Genomic DNA, 18584 nt, shown 5'->3' with positions numbered 1-18584 from the left:
GTCAGACATTTCTTGTAGTTGACCACCAGGTTTGCACACATCTCAGAAGGAATTTTGCCCCACTCCTCTTTGCAGATCCTCTCCAAGTCATTAAGGTTTCGAGGCTGACGTTTGGTAACTTGAACCTTCAGCTACCTCAACATATTTTCTATGGGATTAAGGTCTAGAGACTGACTAGGCTACTTTAGGACCTTAATGAGCCACTCCTTTGCTGCCTTGGCAGTGTGTTTTGGGTCATTGTCATGCTGGAATACCCATCCACAACCCATTTTCAATGCCCTGGCTAATGGAATAAGGTTCTTACCCAAGATTTGACAGTACATGGCACCTTTCATCACCCCTTTAATGCAGTGAAGTTGTCCTGTCCCTTTAGCAGAAAAACCCCCCCAAAGCATAATGTTTCCACCTCCATGTTTGACGGTGGTGGGGGGGGGTGTTCTTGGGGTCATAGGCAGCATACCTCCTCCTCCTCCAAACACAGCAAGTTGAGTTGATGCCAAGGAGCTTGATTTTGGTCTCATCTGACCACAACACTTATACCCAGTTCTCCTCTGAATCATTCAGATGTTCATTAGCAAACTTCAGATGGGCCTGTATATGTGCTTTCTTAAGCAGGGTCACCTTGCGGGCGCTGCAAGATTTCAGTCCTTCACGGCGTAGTGTGTTACCAATTGTTTTCTTGGTGATTATGGTCCCAGCTGCCTTGAGATCATTGACAAGATTCTTCTGTGTAGTTCTGGGCTGATTCTTCACTGTTCTCATGATCATTGAAACTCCACGAGGTGAGATCTTGCATAGAGCCCCAGACCGAGGGAGATTGACAGTTATTTTGTGTTTCTTCTATTTGCCAATAATCGCACCAACTGTTGTCACCCTCTCACTAAGCTGCTTGATGATGGTCTTGTAGCCCATTCCAGCCTTGTGTAGGTCTACACTCTTGTCTCTGATATCTTTGGACAGGTCTTTGGTCTTGGCCATAGTGAAGTGATTGGAGCACTCTCCTTAAGGGAGTGCTCCTAATCTCAGCTCATTACCTGTATAGAAGACACCTGGGAGCCAGAAATCTTGCTGATTTTTAGGGGATCAAATGCTTATTTCACTCATTAAAATGCAAATCAATTTATAACTTTTTTTAAATGCGGTTTTCTGGATATTTTTGCTGTTCTTCTGTCTCTCACTGTTAAAATTATAGACTGATCATTTCTTTGTCAGTGGGCAAACGTACAAAATCAGCAGGGGATCAAATACTTTTTTCCCTCACTGTAATAATGTAATAATACCTATCAACATTAAACATGTATGCTATCCTCAGATTTTTCTTCTAAACATTGCAGTTTTATTGACTGTCATTCAAAATTAGGAAGATTAAAAAAAATCTTAGTGACTAATGCATAATTGCTACCTTCTCTTGGTAAAGTATAATGAGCTTACTTACAGTTAAACTCCATGCAAAATGTGTCTATGACCCTGTTTAATCATGCATCACAGCTCATTAAGTAACTGGAGTGGCCTGAAGAACAAGCCATCCTGGTATAATCAAATATGGCATTGCAGAAAGTCATGCATGCATGATAGAGGCATTTTCAATCAATCCTTTTATTATTATTTATTTTCAAGTACGATTATACCTAAAAGAAATGTACAGTATAATCTATGTTTATGTTTTCTTTCTTTATTATGTTCAATACTAAAAAAAATGCAATTAAAATATTTGTTATGCAGTTTATTTCATCAAGTACTGTAAGTATTAGATATTTTAAATTGATATTCGTTATTTACAATTTCTAGGCAGCAGGGTTGCAAAGTAAATATTATATATGCATAAAATCAAGTGATAAAACATCAGCTGAGCTTATAGACCTAAAAAATTATTAAAATTTAGCTTTTTTTTGACACCCTGTTACGTGGTTATATATTTCCATAGCTGACAGCCTTCTATATAAATTGACCCTGAATATACTGTATTTACATTTGGCAGCAGCTGCTATGTGGGTAAGGTGAGTTGATAGTAGTACTCCTCACTGTGACTATTGGAGGATTCTTTTCAATCTTAAATTTGCATAGGATGTTTTAGTGAATTATTTATTTTGTGTCTTCATTGACTTCTAAAATAAAACGAATTTGGTAAAAAAAAAAAAAAAAAAAAGATACTGTGATTGATTGTATCCAATGTAGCCTAAAAATATTGATAGTTTAGTGTGCAGCTGATCCTTTTATACATTCTGAGAAAGCATAAAAACTTGTTTTGAAAGACAGCATATAGAAAGAAAGAGCAGACTTACTGTATTATATGATGAACTGTATAATGTTCTAAAATGTTTGCAAGTGCATCAGAAAACACCTAATTATAGAACTTGTACAGTCTGCAAACCGCAAGAAACTGGTTAACACCTTTTTTATATTTAGGCAAAATGCAGACAATAATACTCCACAAAATGTATGTTGATATAAACCCAATCATATAAGCTCTGATGTGTTACAATAGCAGCTTATAAAAGTATACCTGATGATCCTGCCAGGAGGATCCTAGACACTACCTATTATAGACTGACCGCTCTGTCCCTATCTCAAAGCTCATCTTTGTTGTCACTTGCAGTTCAAATGGGGACTTAACACAAAGCAAAACTGTTATATACACACTATAGTGTATGTGTGTGTGTGTATGTGTGTGTTTGTGTGTGTATCTATCAATCTATCTATCCATCTATCCATCTATCTATCTATCTATCTATCTATCTATCTATCTATCTATCTATCTATCCATCTATATCTATCTATCTATCTATCTATCTCATATTTATTTAGAATGTTCTATATTATAATACCTTTAAAATGTGTTACTGTAAGTGCTATAGCACCAAATCTTTAAACTGCATTTTAAGTGAAGCCTTTAATGGAACTTTAGCTCTCCCTGTAATGCCACGAACACACTAGCAGACTTTTCGACAGAAAAGGTCCGACAGAGCGAAATTCCGTCAGACAATTCGATCATGTGTGGGCTCCATCGGACCTTTGCTGTCCAAAAATCTGATGGACTTTAGAAATAGAACATGTTTACATTTTTACTGCCGGACCCAGTTCCTATCGAGAAAATCTGCTCGTGTGTATGCTAGTCCGACGGATGAAAACTGACACTAGGGCAACTATTGGCTACTGGCTATGAACTTCCTTATTCTAGTCCGATCCTACGTCATCACGTTTAAATCCGTTGGACTTTGGTGTGATTGTGTGTGGCCAAGTCCGTTCATTCGGAAAGACTGTTGGAACTCAGCCAAAAGTCCGTCAGAAAGACCGTGGGGTCTAGTCCGTCGAAAAGTCCGCTTGTGTGTACGCAGCATTAGTCTTACTAAAATGCACCTCTCAGAGCTGTAAAGCAGTCAAAGAAGAAAGCTGTATGCTTTCCAGGCAGTAAGGGGGGAACTATTACAGCACTAGAGGATCAGTTCCTTTCCCAAAGAAAATCCCCAGAATATTATCCATCTGTTTTTCCAATTACAGTGCCTTGAAAAAGTATTCACACCCCTTCAAATTTTCCACATTTTGTCATGCTACAACCAAAAATGTAAATATATTTTATTGGGATTTTATGTGATAGACCAAAACAAAGGGGCACATAATTGTGAAGTGGAACCAAAATGATAAATAGTTTTCATTTTTTTTTTACAAATAAATATGTGAAAAGTATGGCGGGCATTTGTATTCAGACCCCTTTACACTGATACCCCTAACTAAAATCTAGTGGAACCAATTGCCTTCAGAAGTCACCTAAATAGTAAATAAGGTCCATCTGTTGTAATTTAATCTCAGTATAAATGCAGCTGTTCTGTGAAGCCCTCAAAAGTTTGTTAGAGAACCTTAGTGAACAAACAGCGTCATGAAGGCCAAGAAACACCACAGGACAGGTCAGGTCATAAAGTTGTGGAGAAGTTTAAAGCAGGGTTAGGTTATAAAAAATATTCCCAAGTTTTGAACATCTCATGGAGCACTGTTCAATCCATCATCCAAAAATGGAAAGAGTATGGTACTGTCAGGGTCGTTACCTGGATGGTCGCGGTGCTGCCCGTGTTGGTGTGCGCCGATGTCCTGCGGTGCGTGCTGGGGTGCGTGTTCCTGTGCGCGCGGTGTTACGCGCTCCTGTGGGCGCTGGTGCGCGTCGGTGTGTGCCCTTGCGTGCCCCTGCTGGCGCCGGTGCGCGTAAGCGCGCGCCGGTGCGCACTGTTGTGGGCACTTCGGGTGGCGCTGGTGTGTCTGCTGGCGCCCGGGTGCGCGCGCACCTATGCGCGCACGCGCCCGCGCACCTATGCGCCCGCGCGCGCACGGGCGCGGCGCTTGGCGCCAATCGGCCTATTTAGGCCTGCTGCTTAGATCATTCAGGTGCTGCCTGATCAACAGCTCCTCGGTTCCTGTTCCGTTGTCCGTATTCTGCGTTCCTGTTTCCTGATCTCCTGACGGCCCGGCTCTCCTTGGACACCTCTGACCTCTGCCTGCACCTGACCTCGGCCTGTTTGACCTCTCTCCTGCCTGCTCCTTCTGTACCTCTGCTGCCCGCCTGTTGCCAAACCCTGCCAGAACCTGGACCTGCCTGTTCAGCTCCTGCTCCGTACCCAGTTTGCCTGTGTCCTACCTACGCACCTGCTGCTGGAAGTTTCCTGCAAGTTCCTGCTCCTGGAGCCATACCACAGGCTCTCTTACCACTTCGCACTCTCAGCCACCTGTCTGCTCTATCAGGGGTTGTAAGTCGGACACGTACGGGAGACCACCCTCTGCCCAAGCGGACTCACCAGTTCGGTAAGTGCTAGTCTGACAGGTACAAAAGCAAACCTGCCAAGACATGGCTGTCCATCTAAAGTGACAGCCCGAGAGAACATTAATCAGAGATGCAGCCAAGAGGCCTATGCTAATTCTGGAGGAGCTGTAGAGATCCGCAGCTCAGGTGGGAGAATCTGTCCCTAGGGCAACTATTAGTCCACTCCACAAATATGGCCTTTATGGAAGAGTGGCAAGAAGAAATCCATTGTTGAAAGAAATACATAACTCCTGTTTGCAGCTTGCAAGAAGCCATGTGGGGGACACAGCAAACATGTGGAAGAAGGTGCTCTGGTCAGATGAGACCAAAATTTAACTTTTTGGCCATGTAGCGAAACGCTATGTGTGGTGGAAAACTAACATTGCACATCACCCTGAACACATCATCCCCACCATGAAACATGGTTGTGGGGATACTTTTCTTCAGCAGGTACAGGGAAGGTGGTCAGAGTTAATGGGAAGATGGATGGAGCCAAATACAGTGCAATCTTAGAAGAAAACCTGTTTGAGTCTGCAAAAGACTTGAGACTGTGGTGGAGGTTCACGTTCCAGCAGGACAACGACCTTAAACATACAGCCAGAGATACAATGGAATGGTTTAGATCAAAGCATATTCATGTGTTAGAATGGCCCAGTCGAAGTCCAGACCTAAATCCAATTGAGAATCTGTGGCCAGACTGTGGCCAGAAAATTACTGTTCACAGATGCTCTCCATCCAATCTGACAGAGCTTGAGCTATTTTGCAAACAACAATGGGCAAACATTTCATTCTCTAGATGTGCAAATCTGGTATAAACATAGCCAAGAAGACTTACAGATGTAATTGCAGTGAAAGGTGGTTCTATAAAGTATTGAAAATGTGGAAAACCGTTTATCATTTTTCTCCTACTCCACAATTATGTGCCACTTTGTGTTGGTCTATCACATAAAATCCCAATAAAATACATTTACGTTTTTGGTTGTAACATGACAAAATGTGAAAAGTTTCAAGGTGTATGAATACTTTTTCAAGACGCTTTATTACCATTAATATTTTATTGAAAAAAAATGATATATACTACAGACTGGCATCACCATTCCAACTAGCAGAAATCTACTGTATAATAAACCCTTAACAATTCAACCACAAATAGCGGCTTCTTTAGGGGTGCAATATGTACTGATAAAGTACTCTGCTGATCCTTGCCTTTATACCAGGTTTCTTCTAAAAAGTGCATTTACTTAATTTTCAATTTCATTATGATGGTGTTACTAATGAGCACCAAAATTAGAGACAAGTAAGACATCGTTCAATGCCAGTGATACTATTATCAGATTTGTTTGTTTTTTGTTTGCATCCTGCAACAGAGCACTGAAAACTTTACTGATACATATTGTACCATTATTCATTATTTGCAGCAAAGTATTTTGAGTAAGTTAAGGTGGTTTATGCTAGTTGGAATGGTGATGTCAGTTTGTAGCAGATAAAAATGTTTTAAAAAAATGTTCATGGGAACAATTGGAGAAACAGAGGAATAACAAGGTATGTAGAGAACTCTCAATACTTGTCACTCACTCGCCTCATTTCCTGCATTTCAGATAAGGTGTTTTAATGAAGAAGGATGGGGCTGCCATCAGACAGTGAAGCTATACAGAGAAGGGAATCACATGTACTGTATGTGCAAAATAGAAAAGTGTATCAACAGGAGTATACAGTTATTTATAGGTCTGCCCCACAAAAGTAGCCTTCAAGCTTTTAGCATCCAATAAAAATGCAATCTATATGCATACTGCATTCTCTCTGTTTAACTTCTTCGTTAAGGAGAATGCCTGTTTTAGAAAATAAATTGCATGGTTTTGCATTGTTCATTATAAGCACTACCCACATAATTCTATATTTGAAGAGATACATGTCCATGAATATCATAGCTCTTGAAATGAAAAAACATCTTCAACTTCTACACAGATCCCTGTACTGGATATATAAAGAATGCAACTACACTTCATGCATTCCCTGCCTCAAACCCACCAGTTCCACCAGTTACAAAGACCCTAATGTAATTTGAGGAATTATGTCAAGACAATGGTACAGTCAGGCAAAGCATTTCTCTTTCCTATCAAATATTAGTAAGCATATACTCTTACCCTGACCATACAAAAAGAGGGAAAGAAAGGTATAGACTACATTCAGATAGCCAGAACAAAAAACAGGATCTTGTTCTTTGTTCAGAAAGCCTCAGTTTGCAGCAAATATGAAGAGATAACTTACAAGATCATGACCTGATAATATAGTACACCATCTGTCCTTGCCAAACTTTTTCCGCAACAAAGTAATATATGCTGGCGATGCAATGCCCATTCAGGCATCTTGATAGATATTTTCTGGAAATGCTCTGTGCCGCTTCCTTTTTTTGGCAGTAGGTTACCTAAATCATAACACAATTAACTGATATTTGACTCTCTAATAACCCTGTGACTGTCCCTTTAAACCTGATACCATACCAGAGGTATCTACTCTACCTCTACTGGGAATAATGCTGAATACCTGTATTACACATGAGAATGATCTTTATCTCAGAGGCTCAACAAGGTCACACTTTTCTAATTTCATTACCCACTCTCTCAAACAGGTTTCCAGATTGCAGAATTTGTAACACAGCACATTTTCAGATCCTTGCTATAAAGACAACTGTGATCTCCTGAAAAGAACTGTTGCCCATTAAATATGATAATGATAATATTTTCTCTTTGCCACTGTTAAGGCAATCATTTCATATATCCTATGGTCACTGGCTACTTACATTTTTGGCAAATAGTTTGTGGATACCTGACACCTTCAAATTATTGAGTTTGGGTATTTCCAGTGAATGATGGCAGTGCTACAGTATACAAAGCATTTTAGACAATTGATTACTTGTTACAACAGTTTGGGTAAGGCACTTTGTTGTTCCAGCATGACTCTGTTGTGTGTTCTATTTGTGTACCAGTCACCGGAATAGGAGCGTTATCCCATCTCTGCTGGCCTTCAGGTTATTTTTTACCCAGTTCTGAAAAGCACTCCTATTCTGGTGACTGGTAAACTATTTCTCATAATGTTCTAATGAGTGATTGGAGCAGCCCTTACTGTGGTGTTATTCATGATAAATACATCTGGACCTTTATCTCTGTGTTTGGATGTTGTGTGTTGTACTTTTGTGTGCATCCATAAAGACATGATTTAAAAAGCTTTGTGTGTAGAAACGTAATTGGCCTACACAATCGTATACCTATCCGCAACACTATAAAACACCTTTAAAATTAATTAGACCCCAAATGCGAGCAAGGCTTATTGTCCAATATTAGTGACTGAGAGAGCACATATTACCAGGGCTTTACTAAAAATCTTTAGTAAAGGCTTTACTACAATATCCTTTGAAAAGCCTTTTCCAAAGAGTGGAAGAGGTTATATCTGTTAAGAGGAAACAATCTTGCTATACTGACTGCAAAACGAGGTCTACTGTTTATTTTCACTTAGCACTCTTTCTGAAGTCATAGGAGGGTGTAGTAGCCAGTGTCTTGAGTGGGGTATACTAGGATTGATTGGTGTGTTATAACATGTTTTAGGGTTTTACTTAGTGTTGTAATTATTCTTTCCACAGGTCAAAAATGCAGCAGCTAATGTTCTCAGGGAAACATGGTTAATTTATAAAAATACAAAACTGGTGAAAAAGATAGACCATGCGAAAGTGAGAAAACATCAGCGCAAATTCTTGCAGGCTATCCATCAGTAAGTATTACATTTTGTAACAACACATGTTATTTTTCTACAGTAATCCCAATAAAGTTCGGCCAACCAAAAATGAGAGGGATACCCAGGTGTTTAGGATACTGAAATGCCTGCAGTGGAATAAAGCAAACATCATCCTTATTTAGATAGCATTCCTATTTTTCTAGTTTCATAAATAAATCTATAAATCACTAGACTGGAATCTGGATTGGTGTTTAGTGGCAAGATGAAACTTTTTTAAATTATTTGAACAACACAGTCATATTACTCTCAATAAAGACTCTTTTGGAGTGTTACTTTAAGGAAAACAAGGCCTGTCTTTTGTTTAAAGCAACTTTATTGATAAAATAAATCTGTACAATAAATGGGTCCCTGCAAAGAAGACATTGAATACTAACCTCCCTCGCTGCCTATGCTGCTGATCTCTGCAGTAACTGATGATCTGATAGTATCCAAAACTTTCAAGAGTTTCAGATTCCTGGTTCTCTGCTGTGCCATTGGTTTATTTGCCAACCTTTTTTTACCACTCTACACTGGTTTGTAATGATGTAGCTGCAGACAGGAATAAACACAGAATGCAGCTGATGCTTCTGGAAGTGCTGAATTCCACAATAAATCAAGCTGGCAGTTTCTCTCCATTAGTGCAGTGATTAGCGGCATGGGCAGTGGGACAGGTGAGTAGTCATGGTCTTCTTTGCATGAAGTCCTTTATTGTACCGGTTCATTTTAGCAACTGAGGTGCTTTAATCAACATACAATACTACTGCATTCCAAGTTCTATGTAAAAACACATTAAACAATAAATAAAAGTATACTTTTTAGTTACACAGTCTAAAGTTTTTGAGTCTTTTATTTATCTGACAGCAAAATATAGAAGAATTTTGAATCAATAAAAAAATCTGCTCATGTTTGCCTTTGATTTGCTTATTGATTCAGATTCTTTTTCTGTTGTTTGCATTTATTTGTCTTGTATGAGAGACTCCCCTCTAAAGTCTGAGCCACTAGGAACAACTCAGGCACAAAAAGATTTATGTAACAAATAATTCTACAGCCTGGCTCTATTGAAACATTGCATTGTCCTTATAATTTAGTGAAATTAACTAAGCATGTTCTAAATATATAACAGTGTAGGGTATATTTGACAGAAGAGTTGTGAAAATGCTAGTTTCCTAAATATCTTGCTGATTCAGTAACCTCCGTTCTTTCTAAGAGTATGATCAGTAATAAGTATACATATTGGGAGCCATGACTACATTTGCTGCTGAATAGTGATGGACGAACTTCCGACGGGACGTTTCGCGAACGCGAAACGCGAACGGACACAAACGTTCGCGAAAACGACCGTTCGCCGCGGGCTCCATTGACTTCAATGGGAGGCGAATTTCGCAAACCTTTAGGTCGAATTTGCGGCCACGGGGTAATTATTAGGGGGTAGCACGTAGTCCCACCACCTGGACAATAGCATAATACATGTATGAGGTGAATTTGGGATCGATAACTACAAGCATTTTTTTTTTATTTGGGAAATTGTTCTGACAATTCAGGACTATGGAGCTAATGAAGGCAATGGAGGAGAGGGAAGGTCAGGGACCAGGGTAGGCAAACAAGAGGGTGCAGGAGATACAGAGCACTGACAGCAGCACCGTAATACAGAGCACTGACATCAGCACCGTGACATACAGCGCTGACAGCAGCTCCGTGACATACAGCGCTGACAGCAGCTCCGTGACATACAGCGCTGACAGCAGCTCCGTGACATACAGCGCTGACAGCAGCTCCGTGACATACAGCGCTGACAGCAGCTCCGTGACATACAGCGCTGACAGCAGCACCGTGACATACAGCGCTGACAGCAGCTCCGTGACATACAGCGCTGACAGCAGCTCCGTGACATACAGCGCTGACAGCAGCTCCGTGACATACAGCACTGACAGCAGCTCCGTGACATACAGCGCTGACAGCAGCTCCGTGACATACAGCGCTGACAGCAGCACCGTGACATACAGCGCTGACAGCAGCTCCGTGACATACAGCGCTGACAGCAGCTCCGTGACATACAGCGCTGACAGCAGCTCCGTGACATACAGCGCTGACAGCAGCTCCGTGACATACAGCGCTGACAGCAGCTCCGTGACATACAGCGCTGACAGCAGCACCGTGACATACAGCGCTGACAGCAGCTCCGTGACATACAGCGCTGACAGCAGCTCCGTGACATACAGCGCTGACAGCAGCTCCGTGACATACAGCACTGACAGCAGCTCCGTGACATACAGCGCTGACAGCAGCTCCGTGACATACAGCGCTGACAGCAGCACCGTGACATACAGCGCTGACAGCAGCTCCGTGACATACAGCGCTGACAGCAGCTCCGTGACATACAGCGCTGACAGCAGCTCCGTGACATACAGCGCTGACAGCAGCTCCGTGACATACAGCGCTGACAGCAGCTCCGTGACATACAGCGCTGACAGCAGCTCCGTGACATACAGCGCTGACAGCAGCTCCGTGACATACAGCGCTGACAGCAGCTCCGTGACATACAGCGCTGACAGCAGCTCCGTGACATACAGCGCTGACAGCAGCTCCGTGACATACAGCGCTGACAGCAGCTCCGTGACATACAGCGCTGACAGCAGCTCCGTGACATACAGCGCTGACAGCAGCACCGTAAGCAGCCCCAGGAGGAAGTCAGCACAGCACAGGGATGGTGTGATCCCCTCATAATAAGAACCCCCAGGAGGAAGTCAGCACAGCACAGGGATGGTGGGAGCCCCTCATAATAAGAACACCCAGGAGGAAGTCAGCACAGCACAGGGATGGTGGGAACCCCTCATAATAAGCAGCCCCAGTAGAAATATGACACCGCTCAACCTCTTCAAAGAGGAGGGTAGGGGCATATAGTACGGTGTGCTTTTTTGGGTCAGGGAAGTGAGCCAAATGAATTAAGAAGGTCTGTGTGCTTGATTCCAAAAATTGTTTATAGACATATACATGGTCTACTGATCACATGTGTTGAATTCCTCCGAGATCCATGCCTCATTCATTTTTAGAAATGTGAGGTAGTTAACACTGTGGTGAGCTAGGCGAGTACGCTTATCGGTCACAATCCCCCCTGCTGCGCTGAACGTCCTTTCGGACAGGACACTGGATGAGGGGCAAGCCAACAGTTCGATTGCAAATTGGGCAAGCTCTGGCCAGAGGTCAAGCCTGCCCACCCAGTAGTCTAGGGGTTCATCACTCCTCAGAGCGTCCACATCGGCCGTTAACCCAATGTAGTCGGACACCTGACGGTCTAGGCGTTCCCTGATGCTGGATCCGGATGACACCTGTCGATGGGTCGGCTGAAAGAATGACCTCATATCCGAAGTCACCAACACATCTTCAAACCGGCCTCTTCTTGCAGGCGCTGTTGGATTGGTACCCGCAAATCCTTCTCTGGGAGTGGGAATTGCTCCTCTGCCAGCGCACGCAAAAGCAGAATGCAGCATTTCTCGAAGCAAGGCCTGGAAGTGCTGCATTCTGACAGCCCTCTGCGACGGCGGTAACATTTCCGCCATTTTGTGTTTGTACCGGGGGTCTAAGTACGTTGCCACCCAGTACTGGTCCTTGACCCTCATGCTTTTTATACGGGGGTCCCTATTAAAACACTGGAGCATGAAGGCCCCCATTTGCACTAAAGTGGAAGCGGTGTGGTGGCCTGGCTCCTGCTCATCATCCAGGATAATGTCGTCCTCTTCATTCTCCTCTCCCCATCCTCGCACAACAGGGATCCCAGAAAGGTTTAAAGCATGCTCTTCTTGCTCCTGCTCATCCGCCCCGGCACCATCCTCCTCTGACTCCTCATCAGACTCCTGTTGTTGACTTGTCTCAGATAGAGTAGCCCCCCCTGGGAATTCATCCAGCATTGCGACTTCCTCATCTTCCCGCTCCTGCTCCTCCACAGCCTGATCAATGACACGACGCAATGCACGCTCCAGAAAGAAGGCATAAGGTACCATGTCACTGATGGCGCCATGGCTGCGACTGACCAGTTTGGTGATCTCCTCAAATGGCCGCAGAAGTCTGCATGTGTCGCGCATGAGCAGCCACTGGCGCGGTGAAAAAAAACCCAGCTCCCCAGAACCGTTTCTTTCGCAGAGTTCATACAGGTAGACGTTAACTGCACGTTTCTGCTGGAGCAGCCTATCAAGCATATAGAAGGTTGAGTTCCATCGCGTCGGGCAATCGCAAATAAGACGTCTGACCGGCAGATGGTGTCGCCGCTGAATGTCAGCAAGGCGAGCCATGGCCGTGTAAGATCTTCTGAAATGGGCCGAGATTTTCCTTGCCTGCCGCAAGATGTCCTGGACCCCAGGGTATTTGACAAGGAATCGCTGCACGACCAAGTTTAAGACGTGTGCCATGCACGGCACGTGCGTGATTTTGCCCTGTTTCAATGCGCTAAGCAGATTGGCACCGTTGTCACACACCACTTTACCAACTGTCAAATTGAGCGGTGTTAGCCACTCATCTGCCTGTGAACGCAAAGCTGAAAGGAGTGCCGGGCCAGTGTGGCTCTTTGCTTCCAGGCACAACAGACGCAGCACGGCATGGCAACGTCTCACCTGGCATGTGGAATAGGTTCTGGGGAGCTTGGGCGGTGCAGTGGAAGAGACGCTAGCAGCGGAAAAGGAGGAGGCAGCTGAGGAGGAGAGGGAGGAGGATGGAGTAGGAGGAGGAGAAGAAGAGTCAGGCCTGCATGCAATCCGTGGCGGTAAAACCAAATCTACACGGGTGCCACGGGTTACATGCTTGACGGCCGTCAGAAGGTTCACCCAGTGGGCAGTAAAACTGATATACCTTCCCTGCCCGTGTTTGCTAGACCACGTGTCTGTGGTCAGATGTATCTTGGCACCGACACTGTGTGCCAGAGATACATTCACTTGCCGCTGAACATGGCCATATAGCTCTGGGATGCCCTTCTCTGAGAAATACTTCCTTCCTGGGACCTTCCATTGTGGTGTTCCAATGGCCACAAATTTGCGAAAGGCCTCCGAGTCCACCAGTTTATATGGCAGTAGTTGGCGGGCTATGAGTTCTGACAAGCCAGCCGCCAACCGTTGGGCAAGAGGGTTATCCGGCGTCATCATTTTTTTACGCTCAAACATTAGGCCCACGGAAGCCTGCCTTTTTGCAGAAAAATGTGAGCTTGGCGTGATGGAAGGTGGAGTGGAGGACAATTGTGAGGAGAGAGGAGAAGGAGAAGTAGAAGACGAGGCTGGACGGTGAGAGCCTGCAGTGTGGCTTTGTGTGTTCCGTTGCTCCCACTGGGCTCGGTGATGGCTGCTCATGTGCCTTCTTAAGGCGGTCGTCCCTAGGTGAGTATTGGGCTTACCGCGACTAACGCGTTGACTGCAAAGATTGCAGATGGCAACGCTATTGTCAGCAGCGGACACGTTAAAAAAAGCCCACACTGCGGAGCCATGTGCCGGTGTCCTGGGAGCGCCAGATGTGACCGTACATGGTCGATGACTCGCTCCTGATACATTTGCAGTCTGCTTTGTCCCTGCTGTGCAATGTAAGTCATTGCTGCTTCTCCTCCCTATCTGCTGGTCCATATCTCCCTCTGAACTCCCCTCCTCTTCCTCTCTTGTGGGCACCCACGTGACATCACTAGACACGTCATCATCAACGTCACCTTCCCCACCGCTATAAGTAGAGTAGGCAGCAACACCGGGGACCAACCTCCTCCTTGGGCTGATCTGGGTACTGGCGTCAGACTGCTGAGTAGCGCTTGTTGCTACCTCCTCTTCCTGATCCAATACCAAGAGTGGCTGCGCATCAGAAATGTCCTCTTGATATGGATCGGAAAATAATTCCAGTGACTCAAGCGGAAGGTATGTGGTGGTGGTGGTGGTGGTCGTGTTGTTGGTGGTAGTGTCTTTGGGGGTGCACATAGCAGAGAGTGAAGAAGAGGGTGCAGATCGAGAGGATGAGGAGGGTGCAGAAGAGTAAGGCTGAGCGAGCCACTCAACCAAGTCTGGTGCATCCTTTAAAGTAATTGAACGCACCTTCTGCAACTTCCCACTTTGGCTCAAGCCTGTTGCTCCTGCCCTACCCCTACCACCCCTGCGGAAGGGCCTGCCTCTTCCTCTGCATGTCATTTTTTAAATGACCCTGTGACAAAACTCTTAGTCCCTATACCGCTGAAGGACTGCTGCAGTATAGGTGAGCGGTCAGCAGTGGTGCACGTCAACCCTATCTATTGTGGACCTATAGCGGTCCTTACAGAACAGCAGACTGTACCGCACTCAAGCCTATGTACCGTAGCACCCTATACCAAGTTACCAGTCCTTATAAGAACTTTTGTGGACCAAGCAGGTTGTGTATTAGTGTTTAGCAGACTGTACGTCAGTCCCTATACCGCTGAAGGACTGCTGCAGTATAGGGCAGCGGTCAGCAGTGGTGCACGTCAACCCTATCTATTGTGGACCGATAGCGGTCCTTACAGAACAGCAGACTGTACCGCACTCAAGCCTATGTACCGTAGCACCCTATACCAAGTTACCAGTCCTTATAAGAACTTTTGTGGACCAAGCAGGTTGTGTATTAGTGTTTAGCAGACTGTACGTCAGTCCCTATACCGCTGAAGGACTGCTGCAGTATAGGGCAGCGGTCAGCAGTGGTGCACGTCAACCCTATCTATTGTGGACCGATAGCGGTCCTTACAGAACAGCAGACTGTACCGCACTCAAGCCTATGTACCGTAGCACCCTATACCAAGTTACCAGTCCTTATAAGAACTTTTGTGGAACAAGCAGGTTGTGTGTTAGTGATTAGCAGACTGTACGTCAGTCCCTATACCAATGAAGGACTGCTGCAGTATAGGGCAGCGGTCAGCAGTAGTGCACGGCAACCCTATGTATTGTGGACCGATAGCGGTCCTTACAGAACAGCAGACTGTACCGCACTCAAGCCTATGTACCGTAGCACCCTATACCAAGTTACCAGTCCTTATAAGAACTTTTGTGGACCAAGCAGGTTGTGTATTAGTGTTTAGCAGACTGTACGTCAGTCCCTATACCGCTGAAGGACTGCTGCAGTATAGGGCAGCGGTCAGCAGTGGTGCACGTCAACCCTATCTATTGTGGACCGATAGCGGTCCTTACAGAACAGCAGACTGTACCGCACTCAAGCCTATGTACCGTAGCACCCTATACCAAGTTACCAGTCCTTATAAGAACTTTTGTGGACCAAGCAGGTTGTGTATTAGTGTTTAGCAGACTGTACGTCAGTCCCTATACCGCTGAAGGACTGCTGCAGTATAGGGCAGCGGTCAGCAGTGGTGCACGTCAACCCTATCTATTGTGGACCGATAGCGGTCCTTACAGAACAGCAGACTGTACCGCACTCAAGCCTATGTACCGTAGCACCCTATACCAAGTTACCAGTCCTTATAAGAACTTTTGTGGAACAAGCAGGTTGTGTGTTAGTGATTAGCAGACTGTACGTCAGTCCCTATACCAATGAAGGACTGCTGCAGTATAGGGCAGCGGTCAGCAGTAGTGCACGGCAACCCTATGTATTGTGGACCGATAGCGGTCCTTACAGAACAGCAGACTGTACCGCACTCAAGCCTATGTACCGTAGCACCCTATACCAAGTTACCAGTCCTTATAAGAACTTTTGTGGACCAAGCAGGTTGTGTATTAGTGTTTAGCAGACTGTACGTCAGTCCCTATACCGCTGAAGGACTGCTGCAGTATAGGGCAGCGGTCAGCAGTGGTGCACGTCAACCCTATGTATTGTGGACCGATAGCGGTCCTTACAGAACAGCAGACTGTAACGCACTCAGGCCTATGTACCGTAGCACCCTATACCAAGTTACCAGTCCTTATAAGAACTTTTGTGGACCAAGCAGGTTGTGTGTTAGTGATTAGCAGACTGTACGTCAGTCCCTATACCAATGAAGGACTGCTGCAGTATAGGGCAGCGGTCAGCAGTAGTGCACGGCAACCCTATGTATTGTGGACCGATAGCGGTCCTTACAGAACAGCAGACTGTAACGCACTCAGGCCTATGTACCGTAGCACCCTATACCAAGTTACCAGTCCTTATAAAAACTTTTGTGGACCAAGCAGGTTGTGTGTTAGTGTTTAGCAGACTGTGCGTCAGTCCCTATACCGCTGAAGGACTGCTGCAGTATAGGGCAGCGGTCAGCAGTGGTGCACGTCAACCCTATCTATTGTGGACCGATAGCGGTCCTTACAGAACAGCAGACTGTACCGCACTCAAGCCTATGTACCGTAGCACCCTATACCAAGTTACCAGTCCTTATAAGAACTTTTGTGGACCAAGCAGGTTGTGTATTAGTGTTTAGCAGACTGTACGTCAGTCCCTATACCGCTGAAGGACTGCTGCAGTATAGGGCAGCGGTCAGCAGTGGTGCACGTCAACCCTATGTATTGTGGACCGATAGCGGTCCTTACAGAACAGCAGACTGTAACGCACTCAGGCCTATGTACCGTAGCACCCTATACCAAGTTACCAGTCCTTATAAGAACTTTTGTGGACCAAGCAGGTTGTGTGTTAGTGATTAGCAGACTGTACGTCAGTCCCTATACCAATGAAGGACTGCTGCAGTATAGGGCAGCGGTCAGCAGTAGTGCACGGCAACCCTATGTATTGTGGACCGATAGCGGTCCTTACAGAACAGCAGACTGTACTGCACTCAGGCCTATGTACCATAGCACCCTATACCAAGTTACCAGTCCTTATAAAAACTTTTGTGGACCAAGCAGGTTGTGTGTTAGTGTTTAGCAGACTGTGCGTCAGTCCCTATACCGCTGAAGGACTGCTGCAGTATAGGGCAGCGGTCAGCAGTAGTGCACGGCAACCCTATGTATTGTGGACCGATAGCGGTCCTTACAGAACAGCAGACTGTAACGCACTCAGGCCTATGTACCGTAGCACCCTATACCAAGTTACCAGTCCTTATAAGAACTTTTGTGGACCAAGCAGGTTGTGTGTTAGTGATTAGCAGACTGTACGTCAGTCCCTATACCAATGAAGGACTGCTGCAGTATAGGGCAGCGGTCAGCAGTAGTGCACGGCAACCCTATGTATTGTGGACCGATAGCGGTCCTTACAGAACAGCAGACTGTACCGCACCCAAGCCTATGTACCGTAGCACCCTAGACAGACCAAGTTACCAGTCCTGATAAAGAGCTTTGTGGAACAAGTGAGTTGTGAATGATTAGCAGACTGCAGCAGAAGGGCAGCAGTCAAGTATAATATTCTTTCTATATTTGGAAGAAAGAATATTATACGTGTACAAGCCTATTACCGTACCACTGATACCAGTCCTGAAAAGAACCTTTGTGGAACTAATAGTAACAGCAAGTCTTTAAAATTATCCTCACTGCCTGACACACTGCTTCCTGCCTGTCCCTATACAAATTGGCAAAAAAGAGTAGGCTGGAACGATTAGCTGGAACAGCTCTTTTGTGGACCTGATAGTAACAGCTAATGATGATGATGATGATGATGATGAAGAAAGACTAATCTGGCTGAGCTGTCCCTAAAATAGCAGCATACAGCGCTCTGTCCCTTTATCTAAACTGACAAAAGAAACTCAGGCTGCTGACCTAACACCTATACCAGTCCTGAAAAGAACTTTTGTGTACCAAATAGCTAGCGTTTTCTCTGTCCCTACTCCACACAGGATCCTTTCCCTACAGTGACAGAAGAAAGAATGTAAAATGGCCACCGGATCGGGTGTATTTATAGGTTAGGGGGAATGTCCAAGTGTCCATGAGCTGTCATGTCTCAATTGGTTGTCCTGTAACACATGATAAACGTGTCACGAAAGGTTAAAGTTCTTGTATACATTAAACACGTAAGTCCGCCGGGGCGAACGACGGAAAAAGGCGTTCGAACCCGCGGACGGCGAAAGTCGGAAATTCGCCGCGAAACGACCGCCGGGCGAACCGTTCGGCCATCACTACTGCTGAAGCAAAGAAGCAGCCAGCTATTTTAGGATTGTAGGAAA

At 45.1% G+C, this 18584-nt stretch overlaps 1 protein-coding gene across 4 annotated transcripts in view; it reads left to right on the top strand.

The window, feature by feature from the left end:
* KCNN2 (potassium calcium-activated channel subfamily N member 2) overlaps positions 1-18584 on the top strand; it is a 276041-nt gene that overhangs the window by 220737 nt on the left and 36720 nt on the right. For all 4 annotated transcript variants that reach the window (XM_077462261.1, XM_077462263.1, XM_077462262.1 and 1 more), the window contains one exon: positions 8424-8551. In XM_077462261.1, the coding sequence (XP_077318387.1) occupies positions 8424-8551 (128 nt within the window). The remainder of the gene's footprint in view (positions 1-8423; positions 8552-18584) is intronic.

Source organism: Lithobates pipiens, unplaced genomic scaffold, assembly GCF_037356315.1.
Source record: "Lithobates pipiens isolate NorthernLeopardFrog02 unplaced genomic scaffold, aLitPip1_a1.2 Scaffold_3, whole genome shotgun sequence".
In the NCBI taxonomy this organism is placed as follows: Eukaryota; Metazoa; Chordata; class Amphibia; order Anura; family Ranidae; genus Lithobates; species Lithobates pipiens.
This window is presented reverse-complemented; position numbering and strand designations above follow the sequence as displayed.